General features: G+C 39.4%; 1 protein-coding gene across 14 annotated transcripts in view; it reads left to right on the top strand.

The window, feature by feature from the left end:
- LOC140611771 (uncharacterized) overlaps positions 1-15,415 on the top strand; it is a 120,989-nt gene that overhangs the window by 60,398 nt on the left and 45,176 nt on the right. For all 14 annotated transcript variants that reach the window (XR_012012970.1, XR_012012968.1, XM_072788646.1 and 11 more), the window contains 8 exons: positions 792-953; positions 2,752-2,861; positions 3,669-3,858; positions 5,083-5,194; positions 8,252-8,427; positions 11,710-11,819; positions 12,338-12,527; positions 13,775-13,886. Coding sequence is in view for 12 of the 14 variants with exons in the window: in XM_072788646.1 (XP_072644747.1) it covers positions 792-953; positions 2,752-2,861; positions 3,669-3,858; positions 5,083-5,194; positions 8,252-8,427; positions 11,710-11,819; positions 12,338-12,527; positions 13,775-13,886 (1,162 nt within the window). In the remaining 2 variants the exon portion in view is untranslated. The remainder of the gene's footprint in view (positions 1-791; positions 954-2,751; positions 2,862-3,668; positions 3,859-5,082; positions 5,195-8,251; positions 8,428-11,709; positions 11,820-12,337; positions 12,528-13,774; positions 13,887-15,415) is intronic.

The following is a 15,415-nucleotide window of genomic DNA, read 5'->3' as shown; positions in this document are numbered from 1 at the left end:
TTATCCTAGGTGTGAAGAAATTAACCACGTTAGTTACATGCTTGCTACTTCCCCAGTCCTTGCATCACAGCAATTTTAGGGGAAGCTGGAACTATCATCCTCCACACTTTACAAATGAATTTGAAGCTTTCAGTACAGTTCGCATTTGCCCCAGGTCACACAATAGATCAGAAGCATAATAATAGGTTTCCGATCCCTTGGTCTATCAGACTCCAGCCCTTATTATCTTTCTACACTGCAGGGAGAGAACATGAAGATAGAGCAAAAGACAGTGAAGGACTCATGAAGGAAATGTAATCAGATAATAAGAAGAGAGCATTTGAGGTTTTGTTTTTTTTTTTTTAAAGAGGAAGGGAAATAGAGATAGTAGGAATGGAGGATACAATCACTTAAAGAGGAATCAACAAATGGGAAATGAGTATGGCAAAAAGATTTCCATACTTGGGGAAGAGCATCTATGTAAGGGAATAAGGAAACAAGACTGGTAAATTAGGAGACAGGCGAGGATTCCACAAAGGCCTTGAAACACGGAAGTTTGATTTAAAAGGGTAAATTCAATGAAAAAAAAATCTGATTAAAATAAGTGATTACAATGTTTCAGTGTATGACTCTAAGGTGGATTTTGGGTAGAAACTATAGAGAGACATTGACTAAAGAATCTAAATCGACTTTACTCCTTCCAGCTCTAAAACCGTATACCATCACATAGCCTAGCTCTTTCAAAAAGGTAGCAAGCTTTTACTCTGGGCTTGGGATATGAAATGCCATATACTCTTCTTTTTTTCTTACAGGATATGCTTTCCTTTATCAATGAGAAAGGACCACTCACAGAAGGCATATTCAGAAAACCAGGTAGTATAAAGTCATGCGGAATCCTAAAGAAGAAACTGAATTCTGGAGACAGAGTGAGGCATTACAGCAAATCTGTTCTTGTGGTAGCATTTGTTTTAAAGGTGGGGAAAGTTCTAGCTTTATCCACACATGAGTAAGTCAAGCTGTGATTGGTGTCTTTCATTATGATTGCCCAAGGAGCGACATGGGCAAAACTGATTAAGAGCTTCTCAAACTGGAAAACACTTCATGAATTCAAAATTTAAGGAAGGTACTGTAGGAGTTAAAAGCCCCATACATTAGAAATACTTTCTGTTTTCACCACACACCACCCACCTGAAGACTTCATGCAAAATACTAATACTAATATGACTACTAGTAATAATAAGAAATTTCAAAATATACACTGACACCTACATAATGTTTACCAAAGCAAACATCTGCTTTTGATGACTTCCTCACCACACTCCTAATGAAGGCAGTTTCCAAAAGAAAACTCATATGAAACATTTGAAGATAGGTATAGAAGTTCACAATAGTAAGCACATGTTTACTTTATGAGGAATCTAAAAAAGGCTCAGTGAGGCAACCAATCATTCTTAACCATCATTGTCTCATTGTCTCCTGTTTCTTAGTGCCTTTTATAAGTCATGGAGGAAGGATTTTGCCATTTGTGTCTCCTTTCACCACATCCTAGGCATCCTTTAGTTAATATTTGAGATGTCTATCCCACCATCCAAGGTTATAACGACATGGTAACCACCTCTAGCTACATGCCTCTTTCGATAAATCTATCTTTTGGAGTAGGTGCAACAGACAAAAGTACTTTGGTATTCTGAAAATTCAGTAGATCGACTCAAGAAATAGATTAATTTGGAAATTATACAGCTACATCACAGATGTCCCATTCTATTGCTAAAATGGTAATGGAGAAAGATGTGAGAACTAGAATAGAGAATTTAATCCATCTACCTTGGCACTTGCTAACAGCTCTCAACAAAACTATGTCAAGGCAGTAATGATGACACTCTTAAAACCAAGGTCATATGTGGTCCTTCCTTGTCACATTTGGTCTTTGCTTGTCCCCCATTACTGTTTAACTATATGAAAGATAGCAATAGTCTCTGACCACTACTACACTGGGCTAGAGTAAAACACGCCAGTAAATATATATATAGGCATCAAGACAAAAGGAAAAGAATGATCATCCATTAGGCACTTGAATACCATGATAAGTGTTTCCCTCTTGAAGGTGCACACATACAATTAATGTTTCTTGCAAGACTTAGTAGGGTCTTTTCTATTTCCGTGTTATAGGCACAGACTAGGAAGATGGTGACCACGTGTGCATAGAGTTCTTAGACATTTCTGAAGCTTTCCCTACCTAAAGTTGACTAATCTTTGTGGAGAATCAGACTCTGCAACCTTGGCCTGAATAGTATCATGTCAAGCTCTCTGGAGAATTGGTCTACACTAGAAATGAATACATCCTCAGGACCATCATGAGTTTGCCATTAGACTCTCTACTTTTGTATAGTTCAGGAAAGGAAGAATGATGCAATTATGAGAGTAGCTTTTGTAGTAGTTTGCATAAAAGCACACAAAAGAGTAAGTTCCATATGATGGAAGGGAGCTTTGTCTTCCTTTCCAGTGAAGGCTATGCTCTGCTTTGATGCTTTCATTTTTGTCAGAGAAAATCCACAACCTGCTTTTGCATGTACAAGTCAATGGAGAGTCAAGCTGACCCCCCCTGTGGGTCACAGTTTGGGTATCTATGAAGGAAGTAGGAACTCAACTGAAGTTTTCAACTAAGTGTTTTCTCTGTGATATTTCCAATATATATTTTGTATTATATATGCATATATATGTGTGTGTGTGTTTCTGTGTATATTTGTGTGTATTTTTTTTTATCCACATAAGGATTTTCTTGAAAATATCGAAGGAAGTTTACTTTCATCGGACCTCTATGAAAAATGGCTTGGTGTTCTTGACGAAGTGACTCAGAAGGAAAAAATAAATGCTGCCCAGAGGTAATGATGCAATAATTACTCTACTCTGGTCATGGCTCAGAAATACAGCCAATATACCATTACAAAATATTGGTTTCCTTCTTGCCACTTTGACCATTAAAATAACATTCAATGCCAAATGGTTTCTTTTTTTTAATAATAAATTTATTTGTTATTGGTGTTCAATTTACCAACATACAGAGTAACACCCAGTGCTCATTCCGTCAAGTGCCCCCCTCAGTGCCCATCACCTATTCACCCCTACCTCCTGCCCTCATCCCCTTCCATCACCCCTAGTTCATTTCCCAGAGTTAGGAGTCTTTATGTTCTGTCTCCCTTTCTGATATTTCCCACACATTTCTTCTCCCTTCCCTTATATTCCCTTTCACTATTATTTATATTCCCCAAATGAATGAGAACATACAATGCCAAATGATTTCAATTCTTCTCACCCACAGAGGCCAGTTTCAGAATACAGGCATGCCTTATGGCTATTATTGCTCTTCTCCTGACCTTATTAAGTAGACTCCTTAGTCATTGTACAACTTCTGAATATATGAAACTGGTAGACAAGTCAGTGGCTTAAGAGAGATGCCAGAGCATCAACAGCCCATGGTATAACCTTAAGTTTGTCAAATATTTAACCAGAGAGGGTTAGCTCAGAAATTGAATTTGGTAAAACATTTTTGTGTACGTTCATGCCTGGAACTCTGCTACAGCAGGTTGTATACTAGATCTAGTAAGATGTTCTCTGCTTTCCGTCTCTATACTTCCAACTGCTAAGTGCAATGACTTGCCTTATTCAAAAGTGCATCTTTCTGACTTTAGGCTTCTAACACAGCTGCCAAAAGTGAATGTTGTTCTCTTGCGATACCTTTTCGGTGTGTTATACAACATTGAGCAACAATCCTCATCCAATCAGATGACAGCTTATGATTTATCAGTGTGTATAGCCCCAAGTATTCTTTGTCCACCTAATTCCTGCAACTTGGAATTGGAAGACAACTTCATTAAAAAGGTAGAGAGATCTCTCATATATGTCTCATATGGGGTTTAGAATCCATGCTTTGAATCTGAAATGTGTAGTAGTAATTGCAAAGGATCAGTTCTGAAAAGTGCACATCTTCATTGCCTTCCTTGGAATAGCAGAGATCTTTATCCTACTCTGGTGGAATATGGGAAGGGGTGTTGTTAAATTGCGAAATATAGAGCAGTTGAGTCGCTTCTTTCCCATCCAGGAGATTCAATACTAGACTGACTAAACAAAAGAAAGAGAAGAGTGGCATAATATGATAGAAAAGACCTGGGCTCCGGAGTTTGACAAGCCGAGGTTCAACTCTCAGCCTGATCCTTGAGGGGGGAGCTTGTAACTTTGGGCAAAGCCATGGCTTCCTCATGACACAATGGTAACAAGACCCAGCTCCTGTGGTCGTTACTGGCACATTCTAGGTGATTCAGTCACTATGAGCGCCCATGGCTCCAAACACATTGGCCTTGCTCTGCAAGTTGTGGCTCATTTAGAATAATACTTGGCTACTCTTTTGCCTCTGCTACATCAGACAGAAACTAGTTAGATATTCCAGAACATCCTAATGAAGCCACAGATGCCTAATAAGATGACAGCTTTTCCCCAAGCTCATGCCGAGAGCCAGCATTAGGCAAAGCAAGACATGAGAAGGGAATGCGGTTAGACAGACCGACATGTTTTCTCTCCAGACCTGTGATTTTTACTCAAAAACAAAACAAAACATCAAAAAAAAATCCACAGGAATATCCTCTTTCCAAAAAACATTCTTCCCTCTTTAAGAAATGGATTTCATAGGATTTTGTCTATGCTTTACACATTTTAATCAGATATTATCCTAAGTTACAACCCAATATTTTCTGGAAGTAAAATTTTACACAATAAGTAAAGTTAAGAAGGTAGGTTGCTTTGAAAACTATTCTAGTTTTAAAGATGTAACCATTGGTATCACAATGTTAGGTATGAAATTAGGTGACAAATTAGGACTTTAGCCCACTGACTAGTAGAATTTTAAAATCTGTACCCAAAGTACAACAGAAAGTATCACACTAAGTTATTTTATTAGAGAACTTGGGTTTCTATATATTATTATCAACTCTGAATTGTTCATAGAAGTCTTTCACATTTTTGGTTAGATCCAAGGTCTATAAACAAAATGTGACTTATAACTCTTCCGTATAAAAAAGAGCACCCCATTGTGTTCTTTTTGCATTACAGGCTTCTCTTATACAGTTTTTGATTGAAAATTGCCTCAAGATATTTGGAGAAGACATCACTTCTCTCTTGGGAGAGAATTCAAAGAGTTGTCATAACAATGAGAAGGCTGCAGGTACTGTGAATAGTTTAATAGGCTTTAGGGAGACACAGACAGCAAGGTTGCCAGGGGTCATGGCAGATACTTAGCCCTGTTCTGGAGCCCAGAGCATCCCCAGGGCAATGATTCCCAGCTGCTCCTTCTCTGAAGGCTGGCTAGCAGGTCAGGGAGGTTTCACACTGTTGGAAACCCAAGAAAGCATAGAAACTTCAAGACATTTCTGGCAGTATTAGGAAATAGCATGGTATGATACAGTGTTTGGGGATTTTTTTAACACAATTTTAAATGGATCTCACATCTATATTATACATGTTGTTAAGCATATAATGCATAATTATTAATTTCTACTTATATAAATGTGCTCTGGTTGAAACCAGAGCAGGGGGGTTTTATTCCTGCTCCATCCTCTTTTTGATCAATGGCTCTTGAGGCACCACAGGATTCCGGTGCTCTTTAAAATGAGTAGAAAAGAACCAGCGTCATTGAGAGAAAAGGACTTGACTTGATGTCAAACCTAGGTATTTGTGTATTGGCGCTGGCTCTCAATTGGTCCCCATGTCTTCCATAAGGTAGCTTCTCCTCCTTTCATATGGTGGAGGAAGAGTTCCCAGAAGCAAGAGGGACTTTTCAAGAGTTAATGTGGGAGAGGACTGTGCAAAGGACCACGCCAAAGGTGGTGGTTTACAAGATGAGGAGGCATTATTTCTTAAGACCACACATCATAAAACTCACAGCAGCACCAGTACACGCATATCCTTTCCTTCACTGGCTTTTCCTCCTCAGTTCTGTACACCAGCATTTCCTAAGGGGTATTCCAAGTAGGGTAGGAAGAATCTTTGAAATACTAACTCATTTATTTTACCTGAGATATTCCTTCCCTCATCCTTCTTCCTGTCTTAAGCTGCCTTAAGAGACAACTCACCTCCTCAGGGAATAGAAGCAAGAGGAGAATATGAGGAAAACAGTGCTCTTTGATGCTTATGAGTCTTAAAGACTTAGCTTTCTAGGAAACAGAAATGATTCATGGCATAGAGTAGAAGATTTACGTGGCAATCGCAAGGGGAAAAAGCCCAAAACCACTAGGTAGGTACATGGGATATCTGTACCATTTCCTGCATGGAAACCAAATGGAAGCAGAAATTCCTCACAGAACAGTGAGCTGACATGTCTAAGAACAATGGGGCCCTCTATGTCCATGCAGAGTTTCTTATACCTCAACATGGAACATGTATCTCCATCAGTCCCAGAAGAGTATGGAAGAAAAAGGAAGCCACTGGGTGTGAAAGACATGCCTCAGCAATAGGAGTACAGGCCAATTTCCCAGGACCAGAGAGCAGTCTGGACACTGCAGCGGCTATTTATATACATCAATGACACAGAGCAATCAGATAAGTGCACTTCACCATTTTACAACCTGTCTGGCACCAGAACACTCCAGAACAGACACACTCATGGGGGCAATTAAGAAAACCTAAATCTCTACCAGTCTCGGAACAGAGAACCAAACTGGACAACAAGTGAGCTATTTAGAACTACAGAACTGTACATTTCTGACTTATGCCAGTGTATAGACGGAGATTGCTATCAGTGCATATAGAATATATGATCCATGCATTGTTTTCCCTTTCCCAGAAAGGGTTCTCTCGTCAAATAGGCTTGGGAAATTCATATTTTCCTTTTGGAAGTCAAATGCACCAGTTTTTCCCAGATTTATTTGACATTATTCGACCCTTTTGAAGCGACCCCATTCATTAATGATCCTGGGAATATTTATTGCCTTGTGCCGAGTAGTATCTTATATATTTAGTTTAACTTGGTGTAGGAAGCATCATTTATGTTACAGTTGAGCAAACCAAAGCTTTAAAATGCTGAGCTTCCTAAGTGGCAGAACCAGGATGCTTCTGGTGCAGTGCTGGCCCCACATGAGTGGAGGTGCTGATGGACGTACTATATCCCAAAAAAGCCAAATTGCCCCGTGTTTAAGGTTATTTGGTGAAATGTTCCTCATCTTTTTATCCTTCGACAGCTTGTCTCATCTGTTGACTCTTAAAGCAATCGGTTATTTAAGCAATGTTAAGATATCTTCAAAGGGAAACATTCACAGCTGAGCAGTAGAAATTTGAACTCAGCTTCTCGCTGCTGATCTCCTTTTCTTTGGAAAGTTCTTCCTTCAATAGGGAATGTTGAGTAATTAAAAATCATCTCTGGAAACTGGTGGTCTATCAATGCACTCCTAACCTCTTATTGTTTTGCATTTTCTATGTTTTCTTTCAAGCCTTGTACGTTTATGTAGGTGTATATACACATGTATGTTTGAGTGTGTGTGTGAGGAAGTGTGTTTCCACACTTCATTGTGGTTTAGGCTCTTTTCAGTAAATGTTAAACATATTTAACCAAAAACATCATCTCTGGGTGGGTTGGTGGGGTTGACAAGAGAACACAGACACCACCACATAGCCAGCATGTAATGACTACTTCCCAAGGACCCTGACTGCAGAAAGTCATCCTTGAAGATGGCCCAGAACAGTGGAACCAGAGAAGTAGGGGTCAGGCAGATTGTGTCCTGAGAGGCAATTCCTTTGGATGGTAGAAACTTGAGCACTCAGAAACCCAAGGAGAGAATCTGAGGCTGAGGGGAGCCTCGCTGTGAAAGCACAGGATTAACAAACTCAGCTTGATTTGCATACCAAAAACTTATAGCTCTTAAAATCAGAAAAAAATAAAAAAATAAAATCAGATCTGATACCTGAACCCACTGATCACACCAGTAGAAAACAAACACCTACAGTTTCAGTGCCTCCAGATCAGTGTAATGGCAGTAACTGATGGCAGAGGAAATAATCACTTTGAGTCTGATCAAGTCCCTAGGTTTAACCGTCAGTCTGAAAGTTATTGGCAAGAACTCATCAATGTCATGAGGATGCTGTTAGCCAACATCAGAACATGGAGAGTTCTACACAACAAATGACTCAGTTTCCCTCTTCTAGCCTCTACAATGAACATGCTGTATAATGGCAATGGTGAAAATAAGTCTACGTGAATTAAAACACACTAATCTCCCTTCTTCCTTAGATTCTGACCAGAACACCAAGGAAAGCAGTGCTTTCACAAACTCGTCCTTTGGCCACTGTGCTGGCACTTGGCAGAACAACCAGTGCACAGCTGCACCGTCTGAAAAATCAGGACAGCTCTTTGGAGTTTCCCTCACGGATATCTTTCATAAGGACAACTTCCCCTTCCCAATACTGGTAGGTCTCAGTTTGGTCTTTTATTGCCTTCCTGAGGAGAGGGACCTCGGAGAGGCCAAGTGTCCTCATGCAAACCTACTCCAAATGGAGAAATCATTAGACAGCACCTGGCTTTGGGTGAGAAACTTGGTAGTGTCATTTGATTTACCTACTGCAGAGTCATGAGGCCAATACACTGAACGACGTTTTGTCCATTCCACTTGTTTCCACAGAGACCCATGTAGGCCTGTTCAGATCAGTCAAAATGGACTCTGTGTGCATGAATCATCTTCACATTCTGCTGTTGTCTTCCTAAACTCACAGTAGTCTCAGGTCTCTTTCAACTGAGTCTACTTAATCTAACAACTGAAAACATCTTACCTAAGCATAAAGACTCATCCTGAGGCATATATGAATCTGCTAATTCTAAAAGAGCATGTTAAATGACAGCCACAGAGTTTGGCCTGTGTTATCTCCAATCGGTGTACTGAATTGTCAGTATGGAAATTTGCAGAGTACCCAGGACCTCTGCAACCCTGCACTGGATTTGGGAATGTTATCCTAGTGGTGAAGAAATTAACCACGTTAGTTACATGCTAGCTGCTACCCCAGTCCTTGCATCACAGCAATTTTAGGGGGTAGCTAGAACTATCATCCTCCACACATTATAAATGGATTAGAAAATTTTCAGTACAGTTCGCATGTGCCCCAGGTTACACAATAGATCAGAAGCATAGTAGGTTTCTGAACTTTTGGTCCATCTGACTACAGCCCTTATATCTTTCTACACAGTAGGGAGAGGACATGAAGATAGAGCAAAGGACGTTGAAAGACTCATGAAGGGAATGTAATCAGAGAATAAGAGAGTATTTGAGCTTTTCTTTTAAAGAGGAAGGGAAATAGAGATAGTAGGAATGGAAGATACAATCACTTAAAGAGGAATCAACAAATGGGAAATGAGTATAGAAAAAGATTGCCATATATGGGGAAGAGCATCTATGGAAGGGAATAATGAGAAAAGACTGATAAAGTAGGAGACAGGTGAGGATTCCACAAGGCCTTGAAACATGGAAGTTTGATTTAAAAGGGTAAAGTCAATGAAAAAAATCTGATTTAAATAAGTGATTACAAAGTTTCAGTGTATGTAAGGTGGATTTTGGGTAAAACTATAGAGAGACATTGACTAAAGAATCTAAATTGACTTTACTTCTTGCAGCTCTAAAACTGTATACCATCCGATAGCCTAGCTCTTTCAAAAAGGAAGCAAGCTTTTGCTCTGGGCTTGGGATATGAAATGCCATATACTCTTCTTTTTTTCCTACATTATGTGCTTTCCTTATCAATCAAAAATGACCACTCACGGAAGGCATCTTCAGAAAATCAGCCAGTATAAAATCATGCAGAATCCTAAGAAAGAAACTAAATTCTGGGAACAGAGTGAACTTGGACAGTGAATCTGTTCTTCTGGTAGCATGTGTTTTAAAGGTGGGGAAAATTCTAGCTTTATCCACACATGAGTTACTCAAGCTGTGATGGTGTCTTTCATTATGATTGCCCAAGAACCAACATAGGCATAACTGATTAAGAACTTGTCAAACTGGAAAACACTTCATGAAATCAAAATTTAAGGAAGGTACTGTAGAAGGTAAAAGCTCCTTACATTAGAAATACTTTCTGTTTTCACCACACACCTCCCACCTGAGGACTCCATGCAAAAGACTAATACTAATGTGACTACTATAATAATAAGAAATTTCAAAATATACATTGACACATACATAATGTTTACCAAAGAAAACATCCTGTCTCTGATGACTTCCTCACCATGCTCCTAATGAAGGCAGTTTCCAAAAGAAAAATCACATGAAAAATTTCAGAATAGATCTAGAAGTTTACAATAGTAAGCAAATGTTTACTTTATGAGGAATATAAAAAGGCTCAGTGAGGCGACCAATCATTGTTAACCATCATTGTCTCCTGTTTCTTGATGCCTTTTACTTTATAAGTCATGGAGGAAGGATTTTGCCATTTGTGTCTCCTTTCACCAGATCCTAGGTTATCCTTTTGTTAATATTTGTGATGTCTAGCCCACCATCCAAGGTTATAACGACACAGTAACCAGCTCTAGCTACATGCCTCTTTTGATAAATCTAACTTTAGGAGTAGGTGCAATGGACAAAGGTAGTTTGGAATTCTGAAAATTCAATAGATCGTCTCAAGAACTAGATTAATTTGGAAATTATACAGCTACATCACAGATATCCCATTCTATTGCTAAAATGGTAATGGAGAAAGAACTGAAAACTAGAACAAAGAATTTAATCCATCTACCTTGGCACTTGCTAACAGCTCTGAACAAAACTATATTAAGGCAGTTATTATGGCACTCTTAGAACCAAGGTCATATGTGGTCCTTCCTTGTCACATTTGGTCTTTGCTTGTCCCCCATTACTGTTTAACTATATGAAAGATAGCAATAGTCTCTGACCATTACTACACTGAGCTAGAGTAAAACACACCAGTAAATATATATATAGGCATCAAGACACAAGGAAAAGAATGATCATCCATTAGGTACTTGAATACCATGATAAGTGTTTCCCTCTTGAAGGTGCACACATACAATTGATGTTTCTAGCAAGACTTAGTAGGGTCTTTTCTATTTCCGTGTTATAGGCACAGACTAGGAAGATGGTGACCACGTGTGCATAGAGTTCTTAGACATTTCTGAAGCTTTCCCTACCTAAAGTTGACTAATCTTTGTGGAGAATCAGACTCTGCAACCTTGGCCTGAATAGTATCATGTCAAACTCTCTGGAGAATTGGTCTACACTAGAAATGAATACATCCTCAGGAACATCAGGAGTTTGCCATTAGACCATCTACTTTTGTACAGTTAAGGAAAGGAAGAATGAAGCAATGATGAGAGTAGCTTTTGTAGTAGTTTGCAAAAAAGCACACAAAAGAGTAAGTGCCATATGATAGAAGGGAGCTTTGTCTTCCTTTCCACTGAAGCGTAGGCTCTGCTTTGATGCTTTCGTTTTTGTTGGAGAAAATCCACAACCTGTTTTTGCACGTGCAATTCAATGGAGAGTATGAGGTGAACTCCGTGTGGGTCACAGTTTGGGTATCTATGAAGAAATTAGGGACTGAACTGAAGTTTTGAACTAAGTGTTTTCTCTGTGATATTTCCAATATATATTTTGTATCATATATACATATATTTGTGTGTGTGTGTGAGTCTCTACATCTGTGTGAGTGTGTCTGTTTGCATGTATTTATTTATTTTTCTATCCACATAAGGATTTTCTTGAAAATATCGAAGGAAGTTTACTTTCATCGGAACTCTATGAAAAATGGCTTGGTGTTCTTGACGAAGTGACTGAGGAGGAGAAAATAAATGCAGCCCAGAGGTAATGATGCAATAATTACTCTACTCTGGTCATGGCTCAGAAATACAGCCAATATACTATTAGGAAAATATTGGCTTCCTTCTTGCCACTTTGACCACTAAAATAACATTCAATGCCAAATAGTTTCAATTCTTCACACCCACGGAGGCCAGTTTCAGAATACAGGCATGCCTTATGGCTATTATTGCTCTTCTCCTGACCTTATTAACGTGGACTCCTTAGCCATTGTACACCTTCTGAATATATGAAAATGGTAGACAAAAGTCAGTGGCCTAAGAGAGATGCCAGAGCATCAACAGCCCATAGTATAGCCTTCAGTTTGTCAAACATTCAACTGGAGTGGGTTAGCTCAGAAATTGAATTCGGTAAAACATATTTGTATACATTCATGCCTGGAACTCTGCTACAGCAGGTTGTATACTAGTTCTAGTAAGATGTTCTCTGCTCTCTGTCTCTATACTTCCAGCTGCTAAGTGCAATGGCTTGCCTTATTCAAAAGTGCATCTTTCTGACTTTAGGCTTCTAGCTCAGCTGCCAAATGTGAATGTTGTTGTCTTGCGGTACCTTTTTGGAGTGTTATACAGCATTGAGCAAGAATCCTCACCCAACCAGATAACACCTTATGATTTATCAGTGTGTATAGCCCCAAGCATTCTTTGTCCACCTAATTCTGGCAGCTTGGAATTGGAAGAGAACTTCGTAAAAAAGGTAGGGAGAGCTCTCATATGTGTCCCCTGGGGTTTAGAATCCATGCTTTGAATCTGAAATGTGTAGTAGTAAATTGGATGGATCAGTTCTGAAAAGTGCACATCTTCATAGGCTTCCTTGGAATGGCAGAGTTTGCCATCCTTCTCTGGTGGAATATGGGAAGGGGTGTTGTTAAAGTGGGAAACACAGAGCAGTTGAGTCACTTCTTTCCCATCCAAGAGATTCAATACTAGACTGACTAAACAAAAGAGAGAGAAGAGTGATATAATATGGTAGAAAAGACCTTGGCTCTAGAGTTTGACAAGCCAAGGTTCAAATCTCAGCCTGATCCTTGAGGGGGGAACTTGTAAACTTGAGCGAAGGCATGGCTTCCTCATGACACAATGGTAACAAGACCTAGCTCCTGTGGTTGTTACTGGCACATCCTAGGTGTCTCGGGCACTATGAGCACCCATGGATCCAAACACATTGCCTTTGCTCTGCAAGTTGTGGCTCATTTAGAAAAATACTTGGCTACTCTTTTGCCTCTGCTACATCAGACAGAAACTAGTGAGATATTCCAGAACATCCTAATGAAGCCACACATGCCTAATAAGATGGCAGCTTTTCCCCAAGCTCATGCCAAGAGCCAGCGTTAGGCAAAGCAAGACCTGAGAAGGGACTGCAGTTAGACAGACAGACATGTTTTCTCCCCAGCCCTGTGAGTTTTTACTCAAAAAAAAAAAAAGAAAAGAATAGAAAAAGAAAAAGAAAACATAAAAAAAATATCCACAGGAGTATCCACATTCCAAAAAAATATTCTTCCCTATATAAGAAATGGATTTCATAGGATTTTGTCTATGCTTTATACATTTTAATCAGATATTATCCTAAGTTACAACCCAATATTTTCTGGAAGCAGAAGTTTACAAAATAAGTAAACTTTAAGAAGGTAGGTTACTTTGAAAGCTATCCTAGTTTTAAAGATGTAACCACTGGTATCACAATATTAGTTATTAAATGTCACAAATTAGGACTTTAGCCCACTGACTAGTAGTATTATAAAATCTGTACTCAAAGTACAACAGAAAGTATCATGCTTTCTTATTTTATTAGAGAACTTGGGTTTCTATATATTTTTATCAACTCTGAAGTTTTCATAGAAGTCTTTCACATTTTTGGTTAGATCCAAGGTCTATAAACAAAATGTGACTTCTAACTCTTCCATATGAAAAAGAGCACCCCATTGTGTTCTTTTTGCATTACAGGCTTCTCTTATACAATTTTTGTATGAAAATTGCCTCGGGATATTTGGAGAAGACATCACTTCTCTCTTGGGAGAGAATTCAAAGAGTTGTCATAACAATGAGAAGGCTGCAGGTACTGTGAATAGTTTAATAGGCTTTAGGGAGACACAGACAGCAAGGTTGCCAGGGGTCATGGCAGATACTTAGCCCTGTTCTGGAGCCCAGAGCATCCCCAGGGCAATGATTCCCAGCTGCTCCTTCTCTGAAGGCTGGCTAACAGGTCAAGGGAAGTTTTACACTGTTGGAGACCCAAGAAAGCATAGAAACTTCAAGACATTTCTGGCAGTATTAGGAAATAGCATGGTATGATACAGTGTTTGGGGATTTTTTTTAACACAATTTTAAATGGATCCCACATCTATATTATATATGTTGTTAAGCATATAATGCATAATTATTAATTTCTACTTATAATATATAAATGTGCTCTGGTTGAAACCAGAGCAGGGGGGTTTTATTCCTGCTCCATCCTCTTTTTGATCAATGGCTCTTGAGGCACCACAGGATTCTGGTGCTCTTTAAAATGAGTTGAAAAGAACCAGCGTCATTGAGAGAAAAGGACTTGACTTGATGTCAAACCTAGGTATTTGTGTATTGGTGCTGGCTCTCAATTGGTCCCCATGTCTTCAATAAGGTAGCTTCTCCTCCTTTCATATGGTGGAGGAAGAGTTCCCAGAAGCAAGAGGGACTTTTCAAGAGTTAATGTGGGAGAGGACTGTGCAAAGGACCACGCCAAAGGTGGTGGTTTACAAGATGAGGAGGCTTTATTTCTTAAGACCACACATCATAAAACTCACAGCAACACCATTACACACATATCCTTTCCTTCACTGGCTTTTCCTCCTCAGTTCTGTACACCAGCATTTCCTAAGGAGTATTCCAAGTAGGGTAGGAAGAATCTTTGAAATACTAACTCATTTTTTTTTACCTGAGATATTCCTTCCCTCATCCTTCTTCCTGTCTTAAGCTGCCTTAAGAGACAACTCACCTCCTCAGGGAATAGAAGCAAGAGGAGAATATGAGGAAAACGGTGCTCTTTGATGCTTATGAGTCTTAAAGACTTAGCTTTCTAGGAAACAGAAATGATTCATGGCATAGAGTAGAAGATTTAGGTGGCAATCCCAAGGGGAAAAAGCCCAAAACCACTAGGTAGGTACATGGGATATCTGCACCATTTCCTGCATGGAAACCAAATGGAAGCAGAAATTCCTCACAGAACAGCGAGCTGACATGTCTAAGAACAATGGGACCCTCTATGTCCATGCAGAGTTTCTTATACCTCAACATGGAACATGTATCTCCTTCAGTCCCAGAAGAGTATGGAAGAAAAAGAAAGTCACTGGGTGTGAAAGACATGCCTCAGCAATAGGAGTACAGGTCAATTTCCCAGGACCAGAGAGCAGTCTGGACCCCGCAGCGGCTATTTATATACATCAATGACACAGAGCAATCAGATAAGTGGCACTTCACCATTTTACAACCTGTCTGGCACCAGAACACTCCAGAACAGACACACTCATGGGGGCAATTAAGAAAACCTAAATCTCTACCAGTCTCGGAACAGAGAATCAAACTGGACAACAAGTGAGCTATTTAGAACTA

Source organism: Canis lupus, chromosome 20 (genome assembly GCF_048164855.1).
Source record: "Canis lupus baileyi chromosome 20, mCanLup2.hap1, whole genome shotgun sequence".
In the NCBI taxonomy this organism is placed as follows: domain Eukaryota; kingdom Metazoa; phylum Chordata; class Mammalia; order Carnivora; family Canidae; genus Canis; species Canis lupus.
The sequence above is the reverse complement of the archived record's forward strand: the minus strand, read 5'-3'. Positions and strand labels throughout refer to the sequence as shown.